Source organism: Lentinus tigrinus (assembly GCF_003813185.1).
Source record: "Lentinus tigrinus ALCF2SS1-7 unplaced genomic scaffold L226scaffold_5, whole genome shotgun sequence".
Lineage (NCBI taxonomy): Eukaryota > Fungi > Basidiomycota > Agaricomycetes > Polyporales > Polyporaceae > Lentinus > Lentinus tigrinus.
In genome coordinates, this window is record NW_027137914.1 from 1 (window position 1) to 22,606 (window position 22,606).

The following is a 22,606-nucleotide window of genomic DNA, read 5'->3' on the forward strand; positions in this document are numbered from 1 at the left end:
CGTATTAGCCGGGAAAGGGGGGCGGAGTTCAGGGGTAGTCGGGTCGGGGTTGTGTCGGAGAGATGGCAGGGCGGACTTGGGCACGGGATGTGACACAAGCAGAAGCACTTCATTCTCTCAGCTTTGGACAGGTTCGGGATGGCAGGATGCACTCCAGTGTCCACACCGATGGATCCGAACGTGCGGCTCGTCAAGGGAACCGGAAGATGCGGACCTATCGGAAATGAAGGACGTTCCCTACCAAGCCGCAATTGGAACACTGATGTATGCGGCACTCGGAACTCGACCGGATATCAGTTACGCGGTCCAAACCTTGTCTCAGTTCAGTTCGCGGCCCGGAACGGCGCACTGGACTGCAGTCAAACGCGTGTTCCGATACCTCAAGGGGACATTGGACTACGGCATCACATACGGGCGCGAGGGGGAGCCACGTACACGGGCATACTACAAGAATTTCCGTCTGGAGGGGTACACAGACGCGGACTGGGGAGCGAATCCGGTAGACCGGAAATCCATTTCGGGCTACGCGTTCCTGATCGGCGGAGGACTAGTTGCTTGGAGTTCGAAGAAGCAGGTTGCCGTGGCACTCTCTTCGACAGAAGCTGAGTACATGGCCGTCTCTTACGCGGCCCGGCATGCGATCTGGATGCGCCAACTTCTTGCGGAACTCAGTTTCGAACAGAAGCGCGCGACGGACCTGCGAGCGGACAACAAGTCGGCCATTGCGCTATCGAAGGACAATATACAACATGCCCGAACGAAGCATATAGACATCAAGCATCACTTCATCCGGGAGTGCATCGATGTGGGGACCATTTTTTTGAAGTACGTACCAACTGCAGAGAACATCGCCGACTTATTTACGAAGGCTTTACCACGCGAGCGTTTTCATTACTTACGGAAGCAACTCGGCATCTTGTCCGATGACGAGTTGAGGGGGAGTGTTGGAGTATAAGTACGATACTTACTTACGATACTTATGACTCTTTGTATTGTTTACTTACTTCCTTTGTATTCGGATTACTTATGATACTTACATCTCAGCGTCTATGTATACAATCTATACTTGTTCCTCTCCTCGTACATTGTGCCACTCCAACAGGTTAGACATGCTACACACGTTGCCTGAGGCTGCTGCGAGCGAACATTTCGACCGAACCATATGTGTAAAGGTCTATTCATGGAACTCCTCTTACGAGAATGGAGGGCAGAACCCGAAGGTCCGCTGACAGCGGAGACAGTCGCACCTCGCAGCGTCCACACGGACAGTGACGGGAGGCCCATGGTGTTCCGGCCTCCCGATTCTCCGTGTCATGCTTCTGCCTTACGTGCTCCTCCGCCCTCCCGAAGCCTGCGAGCTCCTCCGAGAGCAAGACCACACCTAAACAAGTTCTATCTCTGACAGTGCGGGGCTGAGAAAGTTTGTTGACATAACACACCTATACTGTTGGCTCCCGACCGCCGACCATCGATCGAGCACATGCTGACACCGATCCTCGACGAGCATTGAACCAAGGGTGAAGCGCTTCGGACAGTTCGCATCATTTTACTGAGCTCCTTTGTCCGATTCTCTTCGACAACCATCTGTAAAGGATCCCCTCAATGTATGCATGCAGGGACTCGCTCGCTCGTGAAGACGATAGTAAACGACTTCAAATACGCCAACTGCCGAATCGGGATATGAGGGCGGAGGCTGTGCCGGTGCGCGTGCGTGGCACCGACATCGCGGTCGGGCTCAGGCTCAAGCTGCGCGCTCTACCCCGCGTCTTCCTCCTCCTCCTCCTCGTCCGCCGTTCCGTCTCCCCTCTATCTCCGTGCTGCTTGTTCGATGCCGCCAAATCGTTCCGAATACCAGCCGCTCGCCCAGAACGTGGACGAGGAGGAAGACGTCGCGGAGGGCCTGAGCCCGCAGCCGGCACGCGGCTTACGCAGGGCACAGAGACCGGTCCATATTGACTTGAGCAAGCTGGATCACGCCTTCAAACGGTACGCATATTGCCCACTTTTGATCAACGAATGAAGCACCGAAGGCGCATCAAGCTGGACAGAGTCTATTGCCCAGAAGGTCAAGCGAAAGAAGAAGGTCGAGGACAACTCCAAGAAGGAGATATGGCACAGCGTATTCGAGCCTCAATATGTTGCCGCTATCGTTCAGACAGGTCCTGTAAGTCTCATGAGTTTCTGTGATGTACCGCACTCCCAAACATCCGTTGCGTTGTGTGTCAGGTCAAGACGCTCGACCATAAACCCCCAATGACCGCGGCCGACTTTGAGTCGTGAGTGGTGTCGCTACAGATCGTCCGTCCCTCTGGCTGATGATACAAGATACGTGCAAGCAGTGCGCGATGCTATTGCGGAGGGTATCCATCCAAAGATGATCACAAAGGGGTCTTCTGGCTCGTACTTTGCGCGGGCCAAAGTTGATGGTCGCGTTCAGACCGTTGCGTATGTCGCCCACGGTCTCCCTCGTGACATCTGACTGAGCATATGACCACAGAGTGTTCAAGCCAAAAGACGAGGAGCCATATGGGCGGCTTAATCCCAAGGTAAGTCGTGCGCCGTTCGCCCTCCTATTGCTCCTCAACCGTATGGTACCAGACCACCAAATGGTTGCATAGGCAATTCCGCTGGATCATTCCATTTGGACGTGCGTGTCTCATTCCTAACTTGAGGTGAAGTTTGTCTGTTATTTCTCGTCAAGTTTTCGCGTTGACGGTTTCCCAGTTATATCTCCGAGGCTGCTGCATCACTGCTGGACGAGCGCTTGAGTCTCGACATCGTCCCAAGGACGCAACTTGTGTCTCTATCATCCCCAGCATTCTTCTACGATTGGCTTGACAGAAACGCGGCAAAGAAGGGCAAGCCACTCCCTGAGAAGATTGGTAGTATGCAGTTCTTCCTTCATGGCTACACGGACGCGTCGGACTTCCTGCGAAAACACCCCTGGCCTGGACGGGCTATCTCGGATACCTTTGACGATGACAGCCACCGAAAAGGCAGCTTCTACAAGAAGTTTGGAGGCGCGCTAAAGGTCATATGCGGGAGAACGGGTGCTGAAGATGATATGTACGACGATGACGACGATGCAGACAGCCGGATGTTGTACGACAGGTCGGAGAGCCGCTCAGGAGAACCGTTCTACTGGACACCAGCCTTACAAGACAACTTCCGAGAGGAGCTGGAGAAGTGCGTAGTTGATCCATCGTGCACAGGGATGCACCGCTTACACTCACTCATTCTGCAGACTTGTCATACTAGGTGAGGTAGATTGAGGGCTGTGTCGCAGAACGTTCTATTGACATCGTTGGACAGATTATCTTATGCTCAACACCGACCGCGGCGCGGACAATTACATGATCAAGTACTGCGAGGGCGACCACTCAAAGTCCCTCGTCGATGTCGCCCCTTCACGAACCTCACGACCTGAGATGCCCATGATGACAGAGCTGCGTCGGACCGAGACAGTCGGCGGCGGACAGACAATTATCGGCGGTACCTCGACACCCCCGCTCTACTCGCAGAACTATGCCTCCTCCAATCTCCCGTATACCAAGACACCCCACATACACATAGCCGCGATCGACAATTCCCTCTCCTTCCCGCACGAGCACCCGAAAGGCTGGCGCTCGTATACGTACGGATGGCTCTACCTGCCTGTGACCATCATAGGACGTCCGTTCAGCCAGAAGACCCGAGACCACTTCCTGCCGCTGTTGACGTCGAAGACGTGGTGGAGAGACACGACGTACGAGCTGCGGAAGCTCTTTGCGGTCGACCCCGACTTCCATCCCAAGATGTTCCGAGTGAGTTTGCGCGTTCGTCATGAGTGACGCACATCAGCGCTGAATGGAACGCTGCAGAGGCAACTGGCCGTCATCAAGGGACAAGCATGGAACATCGTGCAGTCTCTCAGACATGCGGTAAGTGACTGAGAAGAGTACTGAAATTTCACGCTTAACCGCCACTTTAGGATGAGGGTCCTCTGGAGCTCACGAGACGGAAGAAAGTCTTGGTCTGGGACGACGAGATCCCCGTAACAGAAGATATGCTCCCAGATCTCTCGAATGGGTCCTCGCACTCGGCACACGTCCCGACCATCTCCCCACACGCGTCAATAGCGTCCATGCCACCTTTGCCCCGCCGGACGCGCAGCCAGAGCATCTCCGGCTTCCCTCCCCCTATACGCCGCACGTCGACCGACATGACCGGCCTCTCCCGTCCCGTCTCCTTCTCTGCCAAGTTCCAGCGGGTCCACCCGGCGACGACCGGCGTCACGGTGCTCGAACACATGGAGCGCCTTGATGCCGTCGAGGCTGGGCTAAAGCGGCTTGGGGTGGACGACGCCGTGGAGGATGGTGAGGGAGAAGAGGTGGACGTCGGCGAGTCTTCGTCCTCTGTCCCAACCCGAATGCCCTCCTCGGCGCCGCCCACACAGACGACCTTCGGCTCACCCTCGATCTCGCGCGAGCCGTCAGGAGGCGAGGGCGCTCCCGCGGCAGGTCTACTGTCCCCAGCCGCGCTGTCAGATCGGCTGCCTGCGGTGCCCGAGGCGGAGGACGGCGATGGGTACGCGACGGACGCGCTGTCGATGTCGTTTGCGGAGGAAGACCTCGTCGCGATGTCGAAGAGCACGAGCCAGATCGAGGCGCCGCACTCGGCGCTGCACACGCGGTTTACGAGTCACCACTCACCGCCGATTCGCGAGGAGGAGCAACCGAGTTTGGACTGGATGCAGGCAGATGCCGCGGAGAGTCCGAAGGCGCGGACGGTCATTGTGGAGGTACGTGTCTGTTTCAGTGTGGCTTGCCGGCAGTTGCTGATATTAGGATGCGATGTTGCAGCGCCTCGAGACTATCGACGCGAAACCTCTGTGCTCGTGCTGGTGAAGGCATTGCGCGTTGTCTTGCGGGTTCCTTTGGATGGGATGTTCTTCGTTATTCTGCTTTCGCGATGCTTTGCATGTGGATCGTTGTCGCCGTTTCGCACGTTTCACTTTCGTGTACATTTAGATTACTATGCTTGGAGGCAAGATATAATGCATAGATGCTACTAGACTACAGAGGGATGTCTTCAAAGATCAATATCACTCTCCTTCAGCCATGAGCCACTTGGCAAAGTCATCGAGACGTTTCTTCTCGTTCTCCTCGTTGTCGCCGAGGAGGACGTCACTGCTCTGCCCGCTCCGCTTGAACCGCTGTCTGCCGGCGTACAGGGAGGCTTCTATCCGCCGACCGGAGAAGAACCTCCCGTTCATTTTCTGATGCTCGATGAGCCGGGAGTTACGGTATAGACAGGGTGGCACTCACAATCACGCATGCTTGTGCACTTAGGGGATCCTTGAACTTCACGGTCATTATACCCTCCGGTTCCTCCTACACAGGACTAGTCAATATGCGCTACAAAGATTTTGAAGGAATGGGACACACATCATATAATACAACGTTGGTAACCTCTCCTAGGGTTGAGCATTCTTCTCGTACGTCATCCTTCAGGTCAAGGAGGAGGGACTTGTCTTCCTCCAGCTCCTTGAGTGTGAACATGCGCTTGAGTACTACCACTCTTCCGTGCTTGTTCATGACGTTGGCCTTGTCTTCTTCTGTGATCGCGGGGCCGAATCCGTCTTCGTCGTCCCATTCCCCCAGCTTCCTGCAATGCAAGACAGCCGTCACAATGAGCAGACCTGAGGACAAGCGCAAAGGACAACTACGCACTTCTGCATCTTCCCAATTCGCCTTGTTGCTCTCTTCTTGTCCACCACCGTCTTCCTTGGCTTCGCCGCCGCTCCCCCACCACCGCCCTGGCCGTGGCCGTGGCCTTGCCCGCCACCCTCATGCTTGTGTGAGAACTCCGCTCTCTGTACGTGCATCGTTGTCGAGGGCTCGCCTACCCGCAGCTCCGCATCATCCAGCATCGTGATTGCAAGGTCCACCGACTCCTCCTTGAAATACACGACCAAAGCATCGCCCGAGAAGCTGCCGTCCTCGCGCGCGTACAGCTTCACCTTCGGGAATCCCTCGTCGTCCTCCTCGATGATCCCGAACTTGCCAAAACGCGCGACAATCTCGTCAGCGTCGGCGTCGGATGGGAGGCCGGTGATGTATATCGCGGTGTTCTTGGACTTGCGTTCGGGAGCGGCGGTGGAGGTGGAGGCGCCGTTGTTATTTGAGGGAGCGGCTTTCTTGCCGCGTTTGTTGCCTGCGGCAATGTTTACGGGCCCGTCTTCGGGCTCTTTGCGCTTCTTGGTGGTGCGTTTGAGGACCGGTGCGGCTGGGGTCTGGAAGGGCACGAGGAGGGGTGAGTTGGGATGAGTTGCATTACGAGGAGAAGCAGACGTACCTCCTCGTCCACGCCAGCAACAGAATACGCCGCCTGCTGGGCCTTCACGAGGTCCTCATCCAGCTAGAGTTCAAGCGGGGAGGTGAATATGGGGAGTCTGGTCGAGATCACATGCTGAAGCACTCACCACTGGCAGCCATGCACCCTTCCCCGCGTCATACTCGAGCTCGGTCCCATCGTCCTGCTCAAAACGCCATGCGCCCGCTTGCCGGTCGAAATGGACGCGTGGGTCGTTGGCGAACGCGGCGGCCTGGGCCTCTGCAGAGGACCCGCTTGCTAGTACGGCGGGAGGCGCGCCATCCTCTGACGTCGACATGTTGTATATTTGATTGCAGTCGTGGCGAAACTTCAGTGGATAGAAAGCAAAGTACAGCAATACCAGACAGGAACCAGAGCAAAAGACACAAGTGTAGATGAGACTCGCGACTCCAGGTGCATAAGAGAGGGTGTATGAGTTGGGTTTAGAGTAAGGTGGCGGTACCGGAAGTCCCTTCCCACGGTGGGAAGGACCACCAAAGTCTGAGTTGAAACGGCATAACGACAACAATATTCAACGTCTCACCACAGCGAAGACAGCACAGAGTATACGCTTCATTCAGATAGAAAGGACTCCGCACACAACCGAGTGTCAATGATGAGATAATGTATTGCCTGTCTCTACTCTACTTCACGAGCAACATCGGGAAGTACGCGTGAGGGTCGTGGGGCGCATCCTCGACGCGCTCTGGACGCCAACGCTTGAACGCCATGGGAGGAGTGGGAGGGAGCTTGGATTCGGAATAGGCCTTGCGAGCCGAGGCGATCGTCGCAATTGCTTGGGTGAGGTCGACGGCACCCTGCTGCTCAGCGGGAACGTCGGACTTCTCAGCTGCACCAGGAGCGGCGATACTAAAGTAGGCGTGCATCAGGATGAGGACAAGAGTCGCCGAATAGAGCCAAAACATACACTTGCTGCGCCTTGGCGTGGTCAAGGAGCAACGTTGACAGCTCTGACTGGGTCACCACAGAGAGTTGGGGGTATGCGCGGCGCACATCACGCTTCCAGTACGGGTTTTGCGCGGGATCGGAGGCTACAGGCAGAGTGATATGAGACACACCAATCATGCGGGTAAGATGCGTCCGTGTTTCCAACCTTTCGTGGCAGGCGTCGAGTACTTCTCTGGCCTCGAACCAGGAGGCGGATAGCGGTTGAGAGTAGGGATAGGGAGACCGCTGGAGATATTAGGGTCCACGACGACCACGTCTCCTGCAGAAGTGCAAGTGATGAGCACGTGTGTCGGATTCGCATGAAGGGGGAACGTACTGAATTTCTTCCAAAAGCCCTTGGGGCTCAGGTGGTAGAGCGTGTGGTCTGCGACCATACGAGACGCCATGGCCGACGAGCACGGGGGAGAAGGCAGCAGGGGTCGTTGTCGGCGAGTCGGACTCGAAGAGCCTCAGCGAACAGCGACGTCGCGGTTGCGCCCGTGCCGGTCACATGCTCTGCCTCCAGCCATTCGCGGCGGCCCAGCGCCCGTTTCAACGCATTCTCGAGAGTCCACGTCCTCGAAGCTTGACTGTTACTTGACATTGCCGCCGTTGCGCACACACATCCGCAAATGATCTGCCCGCTATTGCCTACCACGGGACACAGAGCGCGTTCCTCTGGCAGATGCTCGATACAGCTTTCCGGTTTTACGCGCTGGCGGGAGTAAGTGCCCGACGTCGGACACATTCGACGTGAAGTCGGTCCATTGCCACCCTCTCGTTTGCAACAGAGTTGACGTGGAATGGACGCGGGCGTATTGTAAGTGCTCAATTAGTTCTGTCCGACGCTGAAACTCTCGCCGAAACAGCGGAAGTTGTTGAGTACCCGCTCGATGAGCTCCCGATCGCGCAATCGCGAGCCTTGCTTTACACCACGTTGCACCATCCGTACAACGCTGGTCTCTTGCTGTGGTCGCGGCCGAACGGCGACTTCGCAATGTTACGTGGTTTGCCCCCGCTGTCGTGCTCGTTGTTCGATGACTGGTCAAAATGACCGCCGCCTATAAAACTTCAGGATGCGTCGCCAGATTTTTCACCGTCAGCTCCCCGCACTCGCCCTAGCCTCCCTCTACTACACTCTCCCGCTCTTCTCTCCTCCCTCACCATGCCCGAAGTCGCTTTCGCCGCTCCCGTCGCTTTGCCCGTTCCTAAGGAAGACGTTCTCGGTGGGTCCATAGAGACTCCTGAAGTCACCCGGGATACCCAGCAAACACCAGCAGCTGCAAAGGAGGCACGCGATCCTCACGTCCTCCCCACCTTCACGTCGCGCTCGCAGTCACCCATCCTCTATCTACCACCCCTGCTCTCTTCTCTGCCCACTGGAGTCGTTCATCCCGGCTACCCAACTTCGTCCCCAGCATTTTCCTCCCCGAGCGCACCGCGTCCGCTCTCGACCGAAACACGCCTTCCGTCCATCGACCCCGCGTCACTCTCTCTGCATCGCGCATTGCATAACTTCCGGCCGGTCACGGAGGAGTACGCCACCGTGCCGTACTCCGAGGCCTTCAATTGGGGAGAGCTTGAGCTCCCAGAGGACGATGAGCGCGAATGGTATTGCGTTGCCTTCCGTAGCAAGCGGAAGGAGGGCAGTGATGGTGGTCGTGAGTACATCCTCCTCCGTCGTCAATATACGTGCTTTGTTAACAGGCAAACCCTTGTAGCTCTCTACGATGCGGACAAGAAGGCTCATGAGGAGGCGGTCTCCAATGGCGGCGTATGTGCACGATTATCATCATCTGGTTCTCTACTTACGCTCCATTCCTGCGTAGTTGATTCTCTATTGGTATGGTACGCCGCATCAGACGACGGGTCTCAACCTTGCGACGTGCATCTGGCAATCCCGTGCCCACGCCGCCGCGGCGAACTCCCGCCCGCACCACATTCGCGCGATGCGTCTGGCTGCCGCATCTTACGAGCGGTATGAACTAGAGCGTTATCGTCTGCAGAAGGTCAAGGGCGAGCGTCGTGTGCGCGTGCAGCCCTACGATGGTGGGGATGTCGGCTGGTAGTTGTGCTGAGAGTGGTTCCTTCGATTGTTAGTCCCTTCCTCTTGTCGTCTTGTTATTCGCTGTCGATACGCTTTCGGTATATTATATCGCACTTTCTTGAACGGGCTCCTGAGTATCTCTATACACGTACCGTGGGATTCCGGTGTTACAAGGCTACCTCAACGCATTAATGTTCAACACCTTCATCGACCTAGAACGCAATTATCCATGTGCAGGCACAAAGGACCGCTGTCGTCGCAAACGTAGATATCATGCGATGGTCTGTCCGTGAATGGTTTGGTTGAAGAACGCAAGTGCAGCCTCGCCCCTACCCAGAGTCTCCGTTCCAAAGTTGCCAAGGTTGTGGCCGCTGGAAAGTATTTCGGTAGTGAGCTCGGCTGCCTGTCTTCTAGTGTAGAAGGCGATACTCACGCGCCAGTGAATCGGACGTAGCTAAACGGCGGAAGCTGTTTGAATTGACCGACGGTCTGGCCCCCCACTTTGTACGGGCTCCACTGGGTGAAGTAGAAGTCGAACGTGGCATTGGTGTTCAGGTCGCTAGCAAGTGCCTCAGTCATCATGTAGTTTCCAACGAAGTCCTGCGGGCCACAAGCAGTCAACTCAACCGTAAGGCGCTCCGAAGAGGACAACTCATGCTTACGGCGTCCCCAGACCACATTCCGACCAGGATGTTCTTGTTGATCAGTCCCTCGAGGAGCGGCCGAGAGTTGCGGATCCAGCTTCCGGTCGACTTGAAGTTGTACGCCACATCGATGTTGTTCTCTGTATACGTGGACGACGTGGCACCAATCTTAGACGTGATGGCCGGGTTGGTGAGGTACGTCGTCGTGGACAGGTCGCTCGCGTTCGAATTGACGTGAAGGGGGCTGTAGCTGCCGGAAAGCGGAGCGATGAAGTTTTCGTCGGCGGCCAGGCCGGCGTCCCAGCAAATGAGCCGGTTGTTGGTGTCGTTGGCGTAGCAGTTTTGGACCTTCAGCTGGATTCCGGAGTTGTCGGTGGCGTACCATAGGCGGTCTTGCTTGAGGATTGCTGATGCGGAGACGAGCTGGGTGTACCTGTCGATGGGGCAGCATGGGTGAATCCATATTGTGAATTGTGCTCTTTGCACTCACGGGTTGCCGACAGCATAGTCCAGGTAGTATGGGAGCTGGAGAAGAGGATCCTGTAATCTCATGGTTCTCAATGATATGTTGCAAGTATCAATGATAGTTTCGTACTGACCATGTAAGGTCCCCCGATGCCAATGTTCTTTACGTTAATCTTGACACCTGGGATAGTCCCGGCATCGATAGCGTCATTCTGATCCAAGAAATTCCTGGGTTATCAATGTCAGGGTCGACTGTGCAAATGCTCAATGTCCGCGGACGACCCACGTGGCGAAAGTAGAAACAAGGGTTCCTCCATAGCTGTTTGATCCCAGTCAGCCATCTGGGATGCATAGGGCAGGTGTATGGTACTGACTGTTCACTCCAGAGACCGAAGTCGTTCTTCTGATACTTTGCAAACCGGGAGTCCGCAAAAAAGATCTGAAGGAACTGCGCAGACTGTCAGTCTGATTGATCACCAGGCATTTCATGTACTAACCTGCCAGACGTCGGAGGCGGCCGTCTGTGTGTCACTAGTATTCCTTGACCCGTACGAGAAGCCAACGCCAATGGGCTGGTCGATGTAGAGTCTGACCACTCAGTTCAGTCTCAGTGTTCTACCATCCCATGACACGGTCGACACTCACACATTGGAGACTTGATTGAAAGAGTACATATTGAGGGTAACCGTCTTCTGGTCGTCGTTGAGACGGCATGGTCCGTTCTCCGTGAGCAGGCCGACCATGCTGGACGTGCCACCCTGCATTTATGCCAACCTCAACACCTTATATGACTGAACGAACCAATCGGCGACGTACCTCTCCTTGAAGCCATACCGTCAATGGAGCCGTGTCTGGGTTGTTACGGGCCTCGAAGAACCAGAACCTGTTCCCCGCCAACATTGAGACCTGCTTGGAAGGGATTAGAGGGCGAGAACTCACCAAACGCTACCATCAGTGGAAATGTCCCCATAGCCAGAGGCTTGGTAGACACCGGAGGTTGTCTCGCAGACCCCGCTGTTCTCAACAACGCCGCGGAGTTTTCCCGGAGTCAAGGCGCTTGCACCCACAGCGGAGGAGGCCACGGAAAGTACGGCGACAGCAGTGACAAGCAGAGCAGATAACATGACACACGTGGGTTACCGACGACGCAGTCTGGAGACGTCCCGGGGTGAAGCTCTCGCTTAAATACTCCAGGCTGACACACCCGGCGCAATAGGCACTTGAAATGCTCGCATGCCTCTCGGCTCAATCAACTCTGGCAGTCGTCTCGAAATCGCGATACCTACGAATTCGGGTTGAAATGGCACGGTGTGTCAACAGGGCATGTGTTGGAGGACAATGTGATCAGCGGTCGCGATTCCGCCGAGTGGGAGGTAACGCTATCCAAACGCCCGTGCGCTGAGTTGCATGTGGTAGAACTACTAGAAGGGCAGAGCACGTCGGAGGTGGTCGGTGCTTTCGACATGCGCTTGCTGAGGGGATGCCGCTCGAACCTTGAATAGGAGGAGATTAGTGAACTGCAAATCCCCGAAGATAACTGTCTCCAACGCACCCGTGGATGGTTGCGTGTGATGATGTTGCCAACTGGGGTACGGCGGCGAGTTGTTGGCAATCAGCATTCAACTTCAGGATTGACGATGACCTCACGGATGGAAGACAGTGAAGGTCGGCTCAGGGGCTCGGTGGATGTCCTCGCAAGGAACGTGGTCAGGAGAGCATAGAGCTACTGGTCCGAAGGCGCTCCCCGGCAAGCTCTGATGTTCCTGAGCTTAGAAGTCGTGCGGATTGTGAGCGGAAACAAGCTATCTTTCTAGAGCTACGGGATGCCCGAGGGATCTCGTGGCGAAGGAGGTTGAGCGGGAGATGGTTGGAAATCGCTCTCACTCTGAGACGACAAATCTCCTAGCCACGCGTGCTTCAATGACGCGCTTCATATCCCTAAGCACGCTATGCGTAGAGTTCACTGGATCGCCCTGCTCAGTATACAAGAGCAACGCTATATATACAACACTCACACCCATAATCGCTAGGGTTGCGCTGTCCAATCATCGTGCGTTATTTCGGCCCTGTCGGTGCGCCACTCGAGCTCCGGGGCGGACCTACATAGCGACTTTGGAAATGATCATGAAAAAGGTGGCGAGCGGGCGCCCCAAATGGTTCAGGTGAACAGATGGTATTTGAAAAGCAGCCCGACAATCCGGAGAAAAGTAAGTGCACTCAATCAGTCCACGACTCGATGGTGTCCCTGGACTCCTGAGAAGACCGTGCGGACTCGTCCGCCTCGATGTCATCCACCTCGGACGAAGAGCGCACCGAAGCGCGATGACCACTCCTCGAGGTCGACTGACTGATGTCTTCCACTGCGGATTCTTCATTCGTGGTCAAGTGCGGTCCGCGAGACAACTTCTTCGATGACAAACCAGCACGCATGGTACCCTTGCGAATGCTTCCATCAGAGGAGTAGTTCAACAGAGTTTCGCGTGCGTGACTCACCGCCCGAACATTATCTCTCGGAGGAAGTCCCGAATCCCCCACGCTTTCTCCCTCTCCATCATCGTCCTCGGCTCCCCGCAGAGGCGATACGTAGATACCAGGCGCAGGAGCGAAAGGCATTTTTGGAGGAGCGCTAGTCTCCGGCTCTCCTTCGTCCAGGTCATCGTCACCCCGGGGGCCATCCTGCGCATCATCGTACCGGGGCCATCGACCCTTCTCTGCCCAAGGCTCCTCGTTGCTGTATGCGGACTTCGTCAGCGAGTGCGGTGTGGACAGCGCCGGCCCGTCGCGATGAGTCATGGTCCAAGCAGATAAACCTCCACCTTCGCTCTGCTGCGAGTTGTGGGGTTCCTGGGCGTGGGGCGACGGGGTGCGTGGTTCCGTGTCGCCATGATGGTGGACCCTTGAACCTTCCAGGTCGGGTGTAGAGATCCCAGTGAGTCTGAGAGAGGCCGACGATGACTGGAGCACAGCTTCCGGAGGACGTGTTAGCTCAAGAGCATCGGCGTTGGGTATATGCGACGTTGGGGCTCTGGGCTGACTCCAAAATACTTCCTCAGAGTTGCTGTCCGCGGGAGGAGGCGAAGACGAAGAGGCATCTAGGACGATATCGCCGCGGTCGAACTTCTTCCATTTGAAGCCCAGCGTCTCATAGTCGACTTGCAGCTCAGGGGGAGTCGTGCCATCCTCGTTCTCAAGACAGTAGGGAGATGGAGCGAGTTCATGACTTCTAGATAACTCAGCCAAGAAGCGTTGCGCAGGTCCAGAAGCGGGTGATGGCGTGGGGGATATGATCCTCGAAGCGATGTTCATCCACCGAGCGTGTCCGAAGGCATGAGAAGGTTCCTGAAAGCGATCTTCAGCATACAAGGGCAGAGGTAGTTGCTGTGGGGAAGGATGGCGGAAATCCGCATGGACAGCGAGCGTCGGTCCCGGCGTTGAGAAAGGCGGTGCTGCCTGCAAAGGTGAGAGATAGGGTGATGGTCGGTTCAATCCTACGGTCGAAACACAAGCAGGGGAAAGAGGGACAAGATCTGTACCAGAAACGACGAGAGGCGGATTTCCAGTGAGACAGGCAGGTCCAGGAGTAGAGAACGGTACTGGCATCTGCGCAGTATACGGGTCAATAAACGCGGGGATAGCATATATTGAGGGAGTGGTTGGAAGAGCGCGAGCAGGGGTAGGGTCGACTATTGCTGAGAACGTTGACGCAGGTCCTGCAGTAGAAAAGGGAAGCTCGAGTCTCCCCGACGGCCCAGGCGTGGGCATTCGATCCTCAAGCTGTGCGAGAGACACTGGTGAAACCTCGCGGATCACGAGAGGCTCTTTGACGTAGTTCCAAGGTGGCTCCAAGGGCTGTGGGGTGAGATCATGAGGCCAAATTTCGGGAACTGTAGCTTCTTCAGATCCCTCAGGAGGAATGAAGGCAAATGGTGAGGCCTCGACCGCCGGCTGACTAGTGATATCGGGATCTTGGTCTGGCACCGGACGACTTGAGGGTGCTGTCGGAAGTAAGAGACGTAGGGGATGTTTCGAACCGAGAGTCGTGATTGTATTCCGCAGCCAAGGAGGCAGATGATTGGTCACGTCGAGGGCGGGAGGATCTTCATCGAAAGCAGAGCGATCGAACGGATCATGACCTTTCACGGATGACCTGGGGCCGTCCATCTTCAGGACAGAGAAGTCTTCCCCAAGGGCTCCGCGATCAAATGCAGTGGACGCATCCACCGGAGTTGGGGGAGCGTCGTACGTTGTTGTCGACGAGGACGAAGCTGCTCTCTGACGACGAGGGCGCGCTGCACTAGTGGAAGTGGCATGCAGAACGTTGACTGTCTGGATCATACGATCGTAGTGTGAGTTCATGCCATCTGTTCGTTGGCGTTTCGCTGAACGTCCAGAGCCTAACGCAACCAGCATTATTTATGGCTCATTGTATGGACATACGAACACTCACCATCAAGATGTCGCCGACCGGAACGTCTGCGCACATTCACAGTCAAATCCTGCACGCATCTAGATGTTCTACCATCCTCACCGATCAGGTTGGAGCCCGTTCAGTAGTAGTCTGTGGTCATCGAGTGGTATTGAATGCTTCAGGTGCATAGACATGGCTGTTGTAGCTCTGTCTGTCGAGTGCGAATAGGAAGGTGGTGGTGGGCAGGACAGGCTGGCGGCAAGACGCGTCGCGCCTCAACGCGTGGTGTCACCGTCACGTCACGGTGGGCGCTCGTCATCCTCGCCATCGCGGCCTTCGATTTCGCCATTTTGTTGGTTCCAGAGTCAATCGATGCCCCGCGTACTATGCATGCACCACGTCTCTACTGAACGCTTGTCATTATTCCAGCCATGCACCATCTGTCTCCCTCCTCCCGGAACCCTGCTCCATACTGTGCGACACTATGGTCGTCGCTTCAAGTTGAATCCTGCTGACTGAATAGGCTTATCACGATTACTCACGTCGCCGACCTGCCGGCAATCGTGGTCTGCACTTATCACGTCGCACGCGAGCTCCTCTGGAGCCAACGATCCCCTCATGCTAAAGCCAGGTCTCATCGCGGAACCCCAGAAATCGGGCTATCAGCAACTACAGGCTCGCTCGAATGCCTCCAGGTCCGTCTACTATGTGGTTCTAGTCGCTGCATGCACTGGCTATCTCCTCTATGGACTGTGGTCACACCCGCACCTTGGCTCAGCATTTCATTCTTGTCTGTCCGGAAGCTCGCGTACGCGGGTACCTTCCGCGTCGAAGAATCCAGCTTACATCATTCAGGCCACCCACGGAGCTGTTGCTAGCGAGAATGAGCTATGTTCCGAGATTGGGGTGGACACGATGAAGGCGGGAGGGAATGCCGTGGATGCTGCCGTGAGCACGACCCTATGCATTGGTGTGGTCAACATGTTCTCGTGAGTAGTCATGAGTATGATCTGCGAGGTATATTCATGATGATTTCGTATGCAAGCTCGGGCATCGGAGGAGGAGGCTTCATGACCGTTCGTATACCACCCTCGGTCGCCAATGGCAAGTCGGAAGTCTTCACCATTGACTTCCGAGAGACTGCGCCTGCACTCAGCAACAAGACAATGTACATTGACGATCCTCTTGCGTCGCGCTGGGGTGGACTCGCTGTAGGAGTGCCCGGAGAATTGCGCGGGCTCGAGGAGGCTCATAGACGGTGGGGAACGCTCCCTTGGAAGGATTTGGTCAAGCCCGCAGCGGACCTGGCGAAGGGTTGGACTGTGCAAACAGAGCTTGAGCGCAGGATCGAGGTGACTACATGTACCTACCGGTTTAAAGTGTCTCCTGAACATTCTCCGCAGATGTTCTCTCCCTTGATGCTCAATGCACCAGATTGGCGTGCTGTCTTCGCGCCTGACGGGCAGCTTCTCAAGAAAGGTGACATCATACGTCGAACGAACCTGTCCAGGACTCTCGAGACCATTGCGCAGGAAGGTCCCGGAGCGTTTTACGAAGGGCCCATCGCCGACGCTATTGTAGAGAAGATCAAAGCGACCGGTGGCATCTTGTCCCACGAGGACCTCGAGAACTACCAAGTCATCGTGCAGCCCGCGCTCCAGGGTTCATATCGGGGACGGAAGATTTACACCCCTCATGCGCCCACTTCCGGACCTGTCCTGTTACATATGCTCAACCTGATGGAGCACTATCCGGACCTCATCCAAGACGGTTCAACTTTGTTGAATATTCATAGGTCTATCGAAGCGATGAAGTGTGAGTCATGCATATGCCTAATGTTCCCGCATGACGTTAATCCTGTTTCCCAGTCGGTTTCGCTGCTCGGTGTGCCGTGTTCTGTCATCTAACACATACAGCTTAGCTGACATCAGGTCCAGTACTCGAGTTGGCGATCCCGCATTCCATGATCATGTCGAGCGCATAGCCGAGATCCCGACGAAGGAGTATGCGGATGACATTTTTGTGAATCTCACAGACGTGCGTATTCCGTTTTATATGAATACTTTCTCCGTCCTGAGCCCATCTCTAGGATCGGACTCACTCCCCGGAGTACTATAACCCTGTGTACGATGTGGTTATTGACCATGGCACTGTAAGTCGCTATGCGCATCTATCTGAAGAAGTGACTCACAGCGCATCCATAGAGCCATTCATCTATAGTGGACAAGTATGGTATGGCAGTCGCTTTGACGACTACTGTCAACCTTGTCTTTGGTTCTGCAGTATTAGATCCCATAACGGGTGTGATCCTTAACGACGAGGTCAGTGCAGTCCAGCGACGTATATGCAGTACTGAACATTATGGCTGCAGATGGATGACTTCTCTACTCCTGGCACTCCAAACGCATTCGGCCTGTATCCATCTCCCTGTATGTCTTCCAACTTTGATCCTGTTCTAGACTTGACGATGTGCCACCCCAGACAACTATCCCGAACCGGGGAAGCGTCCCTTGTCGTCTACCACCCCCACAATTATTGAGAACGCAGATGGAACCCTGTACCTTGCCATTGGCGGCTCTGGGGGCTCCCGTATCTTCCCCACCGTGTTCCAGGTACTCCTCAATCTAGACTGGGGCATGGACGTGAGTGCGGCGATCGAGCACGGCCGCGTGCACGACCAGCTCTTCCCCACCATGGTGGACGCGGACGACATTCTTCCGGCGGATCTTTTGAACGGCCTAAGGGACAAGGGACACAACATCACAGGTGAGCGACTTCGGTGTCCGGACGGTCCGCTCGGTAGGCTGACGCGTGAGGAAGTGTCGGACACGGGACGCGTTGCGGCTGTAATCCAGGCAGTGGTCAAGGTCAACGAGACTATCTACGGTATGTTTGATTTTCCTTCCTCGTGTCATGTCGACTAGATGAACTCACACTGTACCAGCGGCGAGCGATTCGAGGAAGAATGGCATTGCAGCTGGGTATTGAGTATGGCTACCTTTATCTCCGCTTCAATCAGATTCGGGTTTTAGTTGTGTATATGTCGAGTGCGCTTAGGATTACACGTTAGGTACGTTTGAAGTCTATGAATAGCTAACTGGCTTTCAAAGATGTGCGGCGTCATCCATCTTTGCTCAACTACCTCCGGTGCGCTGGCGGGCCCGGATCCAAGCGATGTCGCGGTGTTGTCACGTGCGCGGTGAGTTGCTGTCCGCCCAGCCTGTTCCGTCTCTTCTGATTGGTGTCTCTCGTGTTGTGACTTCTTCCGCTTCTTCCAGATGCGCCTTGCATAGGTCTCTCCTGTCACCTGGGACAAAGTTCCATCTGGATACTGTCCACGAGATCCAGTGTAGCCTCACATAAGTAGGCTCTGCGTTAAGAGGCAGGGATAAACTTCGCATGAATATGTGTTGCGGAGTAACGCCGGACCCGGTGCATCATGCCAGCTTCTAGTTCTGCGGACAGCTGGCGACTCGTTATAAGGAGCGCATGGCGTGCTGAAGCCCATCTGTTGTTCCGCGACCATTGACTTTGTACAGACATGTTTGGCCTCCGCCTTGTGGGACTGTCTGTCGCACTAGCACCATTCGTCGGTGCTGTGTCTCCGATATGGGGACAGGTGAGCTCACGTCGTGCCGCTTCACCTTGAACGCGAAACTGACTTTGCCCGGTAGTGCGGTGGTATTGGCTGGACCGGCGACACCAGTGCGTCCCGACCCATCAGTTCATGCTCACTACACGCAGAAATGACTGTTCATGTGCAGCTTGTGCAACCGGAAGCGTATGCACGGTTATGAACCCATACTACTTCCAATGTCTTCCTGGGACAAGTGCACCCACGCCTCCCCCGACGAGCTCCCCATCCACCACCACCACTGGCCCTACCACTACCTCAACGCCCGGGACGACCACCAGTGCTCCGCCTCCGTCTTCAACGGGCTTTGTCAAGGTCTCCGGGCAGAAGTTCACGCTCAACGGGGAGACTTACCCTCTTGTTGGGTGAGAGTGCATGGTAAAGGTCGCATGAGCAAGAAGCTGACACCCGCGCTCAGCGCGAACTCGTACTGGGTTGGGCTCATGGGCTATAGTACGGCAAACATGAACCAGGCCTTCTCTGATATCGCGAAGGCCGGGGGCACTACCGTCCGCACATGGTCTGTGCATCCCTTTCCTACTGTCCAGCTTTCCCTCTCATTCATGTGGTGGCTGTTGCAGGGGTTTCAACGATGTCACGACTGCAAATGGGATCTACTATCAGCTCTGGCAGAATGGCAAGGGCACAGTGAATACTGGAGCCACCGGCCTGTGGAACTTTGGTAGGTCATCCCTAGCAGTCGTTCTTGCTGGAAAATGACTAAGCTCGGTATGAAGACAACGTCATCGCTGCTGCGAAGGCGAATGGCATCCGCCTTATCGTCGCCTTGTAAGTCACTGGTCGACCTATCGTAGCTGGCCACTCAACCACCGTGTCTGCTTTCAGGACAAACAACTGGAGCGACTACGGCGGTATGGACGTCTATGTGTCGCAGATCACCGGGACCCAGAACCACGACTACTTCTACACGAATGCCAACGTGATCGTGAGTTTCAACGTCTGCTGCTGTGCGAGAAGCAGAAACGAGCTGAAGCGATGCACTAGGCTGCGTTCAAGTCTTACATCCAGACCTTTGTGACTCGGTACAAGGACGAGCCTACCATCTTGGGCTGGGAGCTCGCCAACGAGCCGAGGTGCAGGGGCAGCACCGGGTAAGGGGTCTTGCATTCTGTCAACGCTATGCAACTCTTATCATGTGCCCGACCGTAGCACGAGCAGCGGAACGTGCACAACCACGACTATCACTCAATGGGCTAGCAACATCTCAGCATTCATCAAGTCCATTGACTCTAACCACCTGGTTGCCATCGGTGATGAGGGCTTTTTCAACGACCCGGGTAACCCGAGTTACCCTTACCAGTTCGTCAATTGTTACATCTGTATACAAGCTCCCAAGCTAATCCTCGCGGCAGGGGCTCGGAGGGTATTGATTTTAACGCGAACCTGAACATCACTTCAATCGACTTCGGGACTGCTCACGTAAGTCTCAGCCCATTCACGTTGCGAAGTGTCGTTGTAACTTACTCGAACATTGAATTCCAGCTATACCCGGTTAGTGTGATTTTGCATACGGATACCGTGTACAGTACATGCTGATGTCATCTGCAGGAGAGCTGGGGGCAGACCACCGACCCCGTCGGCTGGGGTTCTCAGTGGATCACCGACCACGCCACGTCTGGAAAGGCCGTTAACAAGCCTGTCATCTTGGAGGAGTTCGGTGTCACGAACGACCAGGCGTCGACCTACACCTCTTGGTACAGCACGATCATCAGCTCCGGCCTCACTGGCGATCTCATCTGGTGCGTTCACCCTTGCGCGTCCGGATAAATTCATGTAACTGACAACTCGCAGGCAAGCTGGGTCCCACTTCTCTACAGGAAGTACTCCGGACGATGGCTATGCCGTAAGTGCTACTACTGTACGAGGTCTTCCAATGCGGCTGACCCGAGTGCTAGATCTATCCGGACGATCCCGTCTATCCCATCGAGTCGCAACACGCCGCCGCTATCAAGGCGAGAGGGTAGGCGTCCGCATGCTAACAAAGGGGAAACTTTGTCTTGTAATCTGCTTGTTGTATTCAATCGCAATCTTTTACTTCCAGAGTCCTGCTGCGCCCCCGGAAACCTTTGCGGTGTCTTAATTTGGAATGCTAAGCGCTCCCCGTTCAAGTCGACGTGGTTGCGTCACCGGGATTCTCCTTCTCGTATGACCACCATGAGGATCTCGTTCTCAACCTACATATATGCGCACATCAACACAGAACACCTGCCCCACCCCTACAAATACGCGAGAGAGCCTGACGAACTCAACTCCCACAGAGCAAATGCTCTTGTCGCGGTTGACGCGGTCAGGCTCGATCCAAATTTCAGAAGCCTGTCCGCCGACACGATCTCCCGCCAGAAAACGTGAGACATGCGGATGTCAGCCGCATGGGTATAACTGGCTCGCGCGCACGCTCAGCCTCCCCACCTATTCTTGCCCTTTTACTACGACCTGCTTGACGCAGTCGAACACCATTATTGCTATACTTTGACATCTCTACTTGCTTTCACAATGCCTAGGTCTACGAGCGACAGCTTCCGCGACAACGAGTACGCCTGTGCGACCTTTTCGACGCCGTTTGGTACTCCGTTCTTTGGCTGGGCTGAGGACGGGTATCGTAAGTTCACGATGGATGAGCTGAGGGTGCAATACGAGGCCTGGGAGGGGCATCAGGCCGGTGAGTCCTCTCGCACGTGCGTTCGTTCATTCGCCGACCTGAGTTCCGCTGTAGCTCTCAGGGCGCAAGCCTCGGCTCTGGAGCTTGAGTTGGAGATGAAACGGATGGAGGAAGAGGAGGCAGCGTGGATAGAGGAGGCAGCGTGGATCGAGGAGGCACTGTTCGAGGAGGAGAATGAGGAGGGGAAGGTCGGCGTTCAGAACCCGAACTACCTGACCGTAGAGGATTATGGTATGTTGCCACTCTACTTCTCAGTAGACACCGCTGATCGCCTTCTAGTCCCTGAGATCGCCTACGACACCAAGCCGCTGACAATCAGAGAAGTCGATACGAGCAGCCTCAGCTGGAAGGGCCCTTCGAAGTTCATCGTCATTGTCCAAGACGTTGAGGCTGACTCCGCTTACATCCAAGATAAGCTCGACGTCGGCGAGGCTTTTGTCACCTTGGAGGAGGTCTTACAGGACATTGGTCAGTACAAATTCGCTTGTACGCGCTATGGTTCGCATCGTCTGACTTCCAGCTTAGTTCTCGGAGTCAGCGACGCCACGGACACGCCACCCTGCAAGACTTCGACTTAGCTCATCGGCGCCGATCTTTTCGAGCGCGATGCGTCGCGTACAAATGACGATATCGCCGCGGAAGAGCTTGAAGATGAGCGCAAAGTCGAAGAGTGGCTGTTCGTCGGCGTTAAGAACGATGAACTCGATGACGAGGTCGTCGCTGTAAGTGTCGACATCTTGAAGAATGATTCTGTGGCTGACGAGATGATCCTTTGAGTGCAAAAATGTACAGAAGCAGCGGCGCCCGAGCATCGACAGAAGCGTCAAGCGCAGTCGACGGTCACTTGCACCTATCGGCAACAAGGTGCGGTGAAACTGGTCTTGCACGAAGGTGAGCGCCATACGATCCTTACCACAGTCCATTCGTTGACCGACTATCATGGATAGGCCGCAGCATACGGCCTAGTCGACATCTGATCGAGCGGGTGTAGGCGGCAGCGGGGTGTGAGCGGCGGTGTGGCTCCCGTCAATCATGCTTTGTTTCGTCCACAGCCGGGATACGGGGAGGTCCCTTCCCGAACAGGTGAGTGGTTCTTTCCCGAGGGAGGGACTTCGGTCCTGGCGCATACCTCTTCGTGGTCCTCGGGATGAGTACCTGCTCGTCCAATAGGCGACGAGCAGGGAAACCAAAATGCGCGGATTCGTGTCTTGGATGACTTGTCGGGTGTCTTATGTATCACGTTGCTGGTTGGTATCCGAATAGCATGAGTGCTTTCCGAATTACATGGGAATATACTGGTGTGCGCGAGTCAGCATTCGGAATGAACCAAGGTCGGAGTCGCGAATCTACCCTCCCGACCTCATAGGCGCCCGCTGACGGCATAATCCGGGAGACACGTGGACTGCGCAGTTGCTCGCCTGTTCTG

At 55.5% G+C, this 22,606-nt stretch overlaps 9 protein-coding genes across 9 annotated transcripts; 5 read left to right on the plus strand and 4 right to left on the minus strand.

Annotated features, from left to right (window-relative positions):
- Nucleotides 1-1,828: 1,828 nt before the first annotated feature.
- On the plus strand, nucleotides 1,829-4,886 carry L226DRAFT_456739 (uncharacterized protein; the record flags this gene model as incomplete). The annotated part of the gene is made up of 12 exons (XM_067675319.1): nucleotides 1,829-1,986; nucleotides 2,041-2,164; nucleotides 2,227-2,276; nucleotides 2,326-2,445; nucleotides 2,498-2,546; nucleotides 2,599-2,672; nucleotides 2,725-3,186; nucleotides 3,245-3,258; nucleotides 3,313-3,803; nucleotides 3,861-3,920; nucleotides 3,971-4,780; nucleotides 4,842-4,886. The coding sequence occupies 12 exons, from the start codon at nucleotides 1,829-1,831 to the stop codon at nucleotides 4,884-4,886; spliced, it is 2,457 nt and encodes an 818-aa protein (XP_067538617.1).
- Nucleotides 4,887-5,019: 133 nt separating this feature from the next.
- On the minus strand, nucleotides 5,020-6,803 carry L226DRAFT_531432 (uncharacterized protein). The gene is made up of 6 exons (XM_067680082.1): nucleotides 6,464-6,803; nucleotides 6,337-6,399; nucleotides 5,712-6,274; nucleotides 5,427-5,646; nucleotides 5,307-5,372; nucleotides 5,020-5,257 (listed from the first exon to the last, which is right to left on the minus strand). The coding sequence occupies exons 1-6, from the start codon at nucleotides 6,650-6,652 to the stop codon at nucleotides 5,084-5,086; spliced, it is 1,275 nt and encodes a 424-aa protein (XP_067538618.1). The 5' UTR covers nucleotides 6,653-6,803; the 3' UTR covers nucleotides 5,020-5,083.
- A 195-nt stretch (nucleotides 6,804-6,998) lies between these two features.
- On the minus strand, nucleotides 6,999-7,792 carry L226DRAFT_502336 (21 kDa subunit of NADH dehydrogenase; the record flags this gene model as incomplete). The annotated part of the gene is made up of 4 exons (XM_067677875.1): nucleotides 7,640-7,792; nucleotides 7,469-7,582; nucleotides 7,283-7,406; nucleotides 6,999-7,224 (listed from the first exon to the last, which is right to left on the minus strand). The coding sequence occupies exons 1-4, from the start codon at nucleotides 7,707-7,709 to the stop codon at nucleotides 6,999-7,001; spliced, it is 534 nt and encodes a 177-aa protein (XP_067538619.1). The 5' UTR covers nucleotides 7,710-7,792.
- A 341-nt stretch (nucleotides 7,793-8,133) lies between these two features.
- On the plus strand, nucleotides 8,134-9,555 carry L226DRAFT_550950 (uncharacterized protein). The gene is made up of 3 exons (XM_067682790.1): nucleotides 8,134-8,963; nucleotides 9,024-9,076; nucleotides 9,132-9,555. Exons 1-3 carry the CDS (start codon nucleotides 8,468-8,470, stop codon nucleotides 9,369-9,371), a joined length of 789 nt encoding a protein of 262 aa, XP_067538620.1. The 5' UTR covers nucleotides 8,134-8,467; the 3' UTR covers nucleotides 9,372-9,555.
- Nucleotides 9,467-11,809, minus strand: L226DRAFT_502341 (serine carboxypeptidase). Its single transcript, XM_067677876.1, has 11 exons — nucleotides 11,398-11,809; nucleotides 11,275-11,341; nucleotides 11,104-11,216; nucleotides 10,956-11,046; nucleotides 10,833-10,906; nucleotides 10,745-10,777; nucleotides 10,593-10,686; nucleotides 10,484-10,533; nucleotides 10,012-10,426; nucleotides 9,783-9,949; nucleotides 9,467-9,720 (listed from the first exon to the last, which is right to left on the minus strand). The coding sequence occupies exons 1-11, from the start codon at nucleotides 11,580-11,582 to the stop codon at nucleotides 9,621-9,623; spliced, it is 1,389 nt and encodes a 462-aa protein (XP_067538621.1). The 5' UTR covers nucleotides 11,583-11,809; the 3' UTR covers nucleotides 9,467-9,620.
- Nucleotides 11,810-12,675: 866 nt separating this feature from the next.
- Nucleotides 12,676-15,060, minus strand: L226DRAFT_610053 (uncharacterized protein; the record flags this gene model as incomplete). Its single annotated transcript, XM_067686117.1, has 3 exons — nucleotides 12,676-14,852; nucleotides 14,906-14,931; nucleotides 14,987-15,060. The coding sequence occupies 3 exons, from the start codon at nucleotides 15,058-15,060 to the stop codon at nucleotides 12,676-12,678; spliced, it is 2,277 nt and encodes a 758-aa protein (XP_067538622.1).
- A 193-nt stretch (nucleotides 15,061-15,253) lies between these two features.
- Nucleotides 15,254-17,968, plus strand: L226DRAFT_531435 (gamma-glutamyltranspeptidase). The gene is made up of 11 exons (XM_067680083.1): nucleotides 15,254-15,855; nucleotides 15,912-16,218; nucleotides 16,270-16,681; nucleotides 16,735-16,750; nucleotides 16,804-16,903; nucleotides 16,956-17,018; nucleotides 17,071-17,187; nucleotides 17,238-17,295; nucleotides 17,348-17,632; nucleotides 17,687-17,752; nucleotides 17,811-17,968. Exons 1-11 carry the CDS (start codon nucleotides 15,485-15,487, stop codon nucleotides 17,852-17,854), a joined length of 1,839 nt encoding a protein of 612 aa, XP_067538623.1. The 5' UTR covers nucleotides 15,254-15,484; the 3' UTR covers nucleotides 17,855-17,968.
- Nucleotides 17,969-18,385: 417 nt separating this feature from the next.
- On the plus strand, nucleotides 18,386-20,564 carry L226DRAFT_480625 (mannanase). Its single transcript, XM_067676892.1, has 14 exons — nucleotides 18,386-18,485; nucleotides 18,541-18,571; nucleotides 18,631-18,865; nucleotides 18,919-19,020; nucleotides 19,082-19,182; nucleotides 19,238-19,289; nucleotides 19,347-19,446; nucleotides 19,506-19,612; nucleotides 19,671-19,820; nucleotides 19,874-19,940; nucleotides 20,004-20,012; nucleotides 20,070-20,260; nucleotides 20,313-20,364; nucleotides 20,417-20,564. The coding sequence occupies exons 1-14, from the start codon at nucleotides 18,408-18,410 to the stop codon at nucleotides 20,483-20,485; spliced, it is 1,344 nt and encodes a 447-aa protein (XP_067538624.1). The 5' UTR covers nucleotides 18,386-18,407; the 3' UTR covers nucleotides 20,486-20,564.
- Nucleotides 20,565-21,014: 450 nt separating this feature from the next.
- On the plus strand, nucleotides 21,015-22,157 carry L226DRAFT_567752 (uncharacterized protein; the record flags this gene model as incomplete). The annotated part of the gene is made up of 7 exons (XM_067684073.1): nucleotides 21,015-21,180; nucleotides 21,235-21,411; nucleotides 21,460-21,648; nucleotides 21,706-21,713; nucleotides 21,759-21,902; nucleotides 21,973-22,044; nucleotides 22,128-22,157. The coding sequence occupies 7 exons, from the start codon at nucleotides 21,015-21,017 to the stop codon at nucleotides 22,155-22,157; spliced, it is 786 nt and encodes a 261-aa protein (XP_067538625.1).
- Between the last annotated feature and the right edge of the window lie 449 nt (nucleotides 22,158-22,606).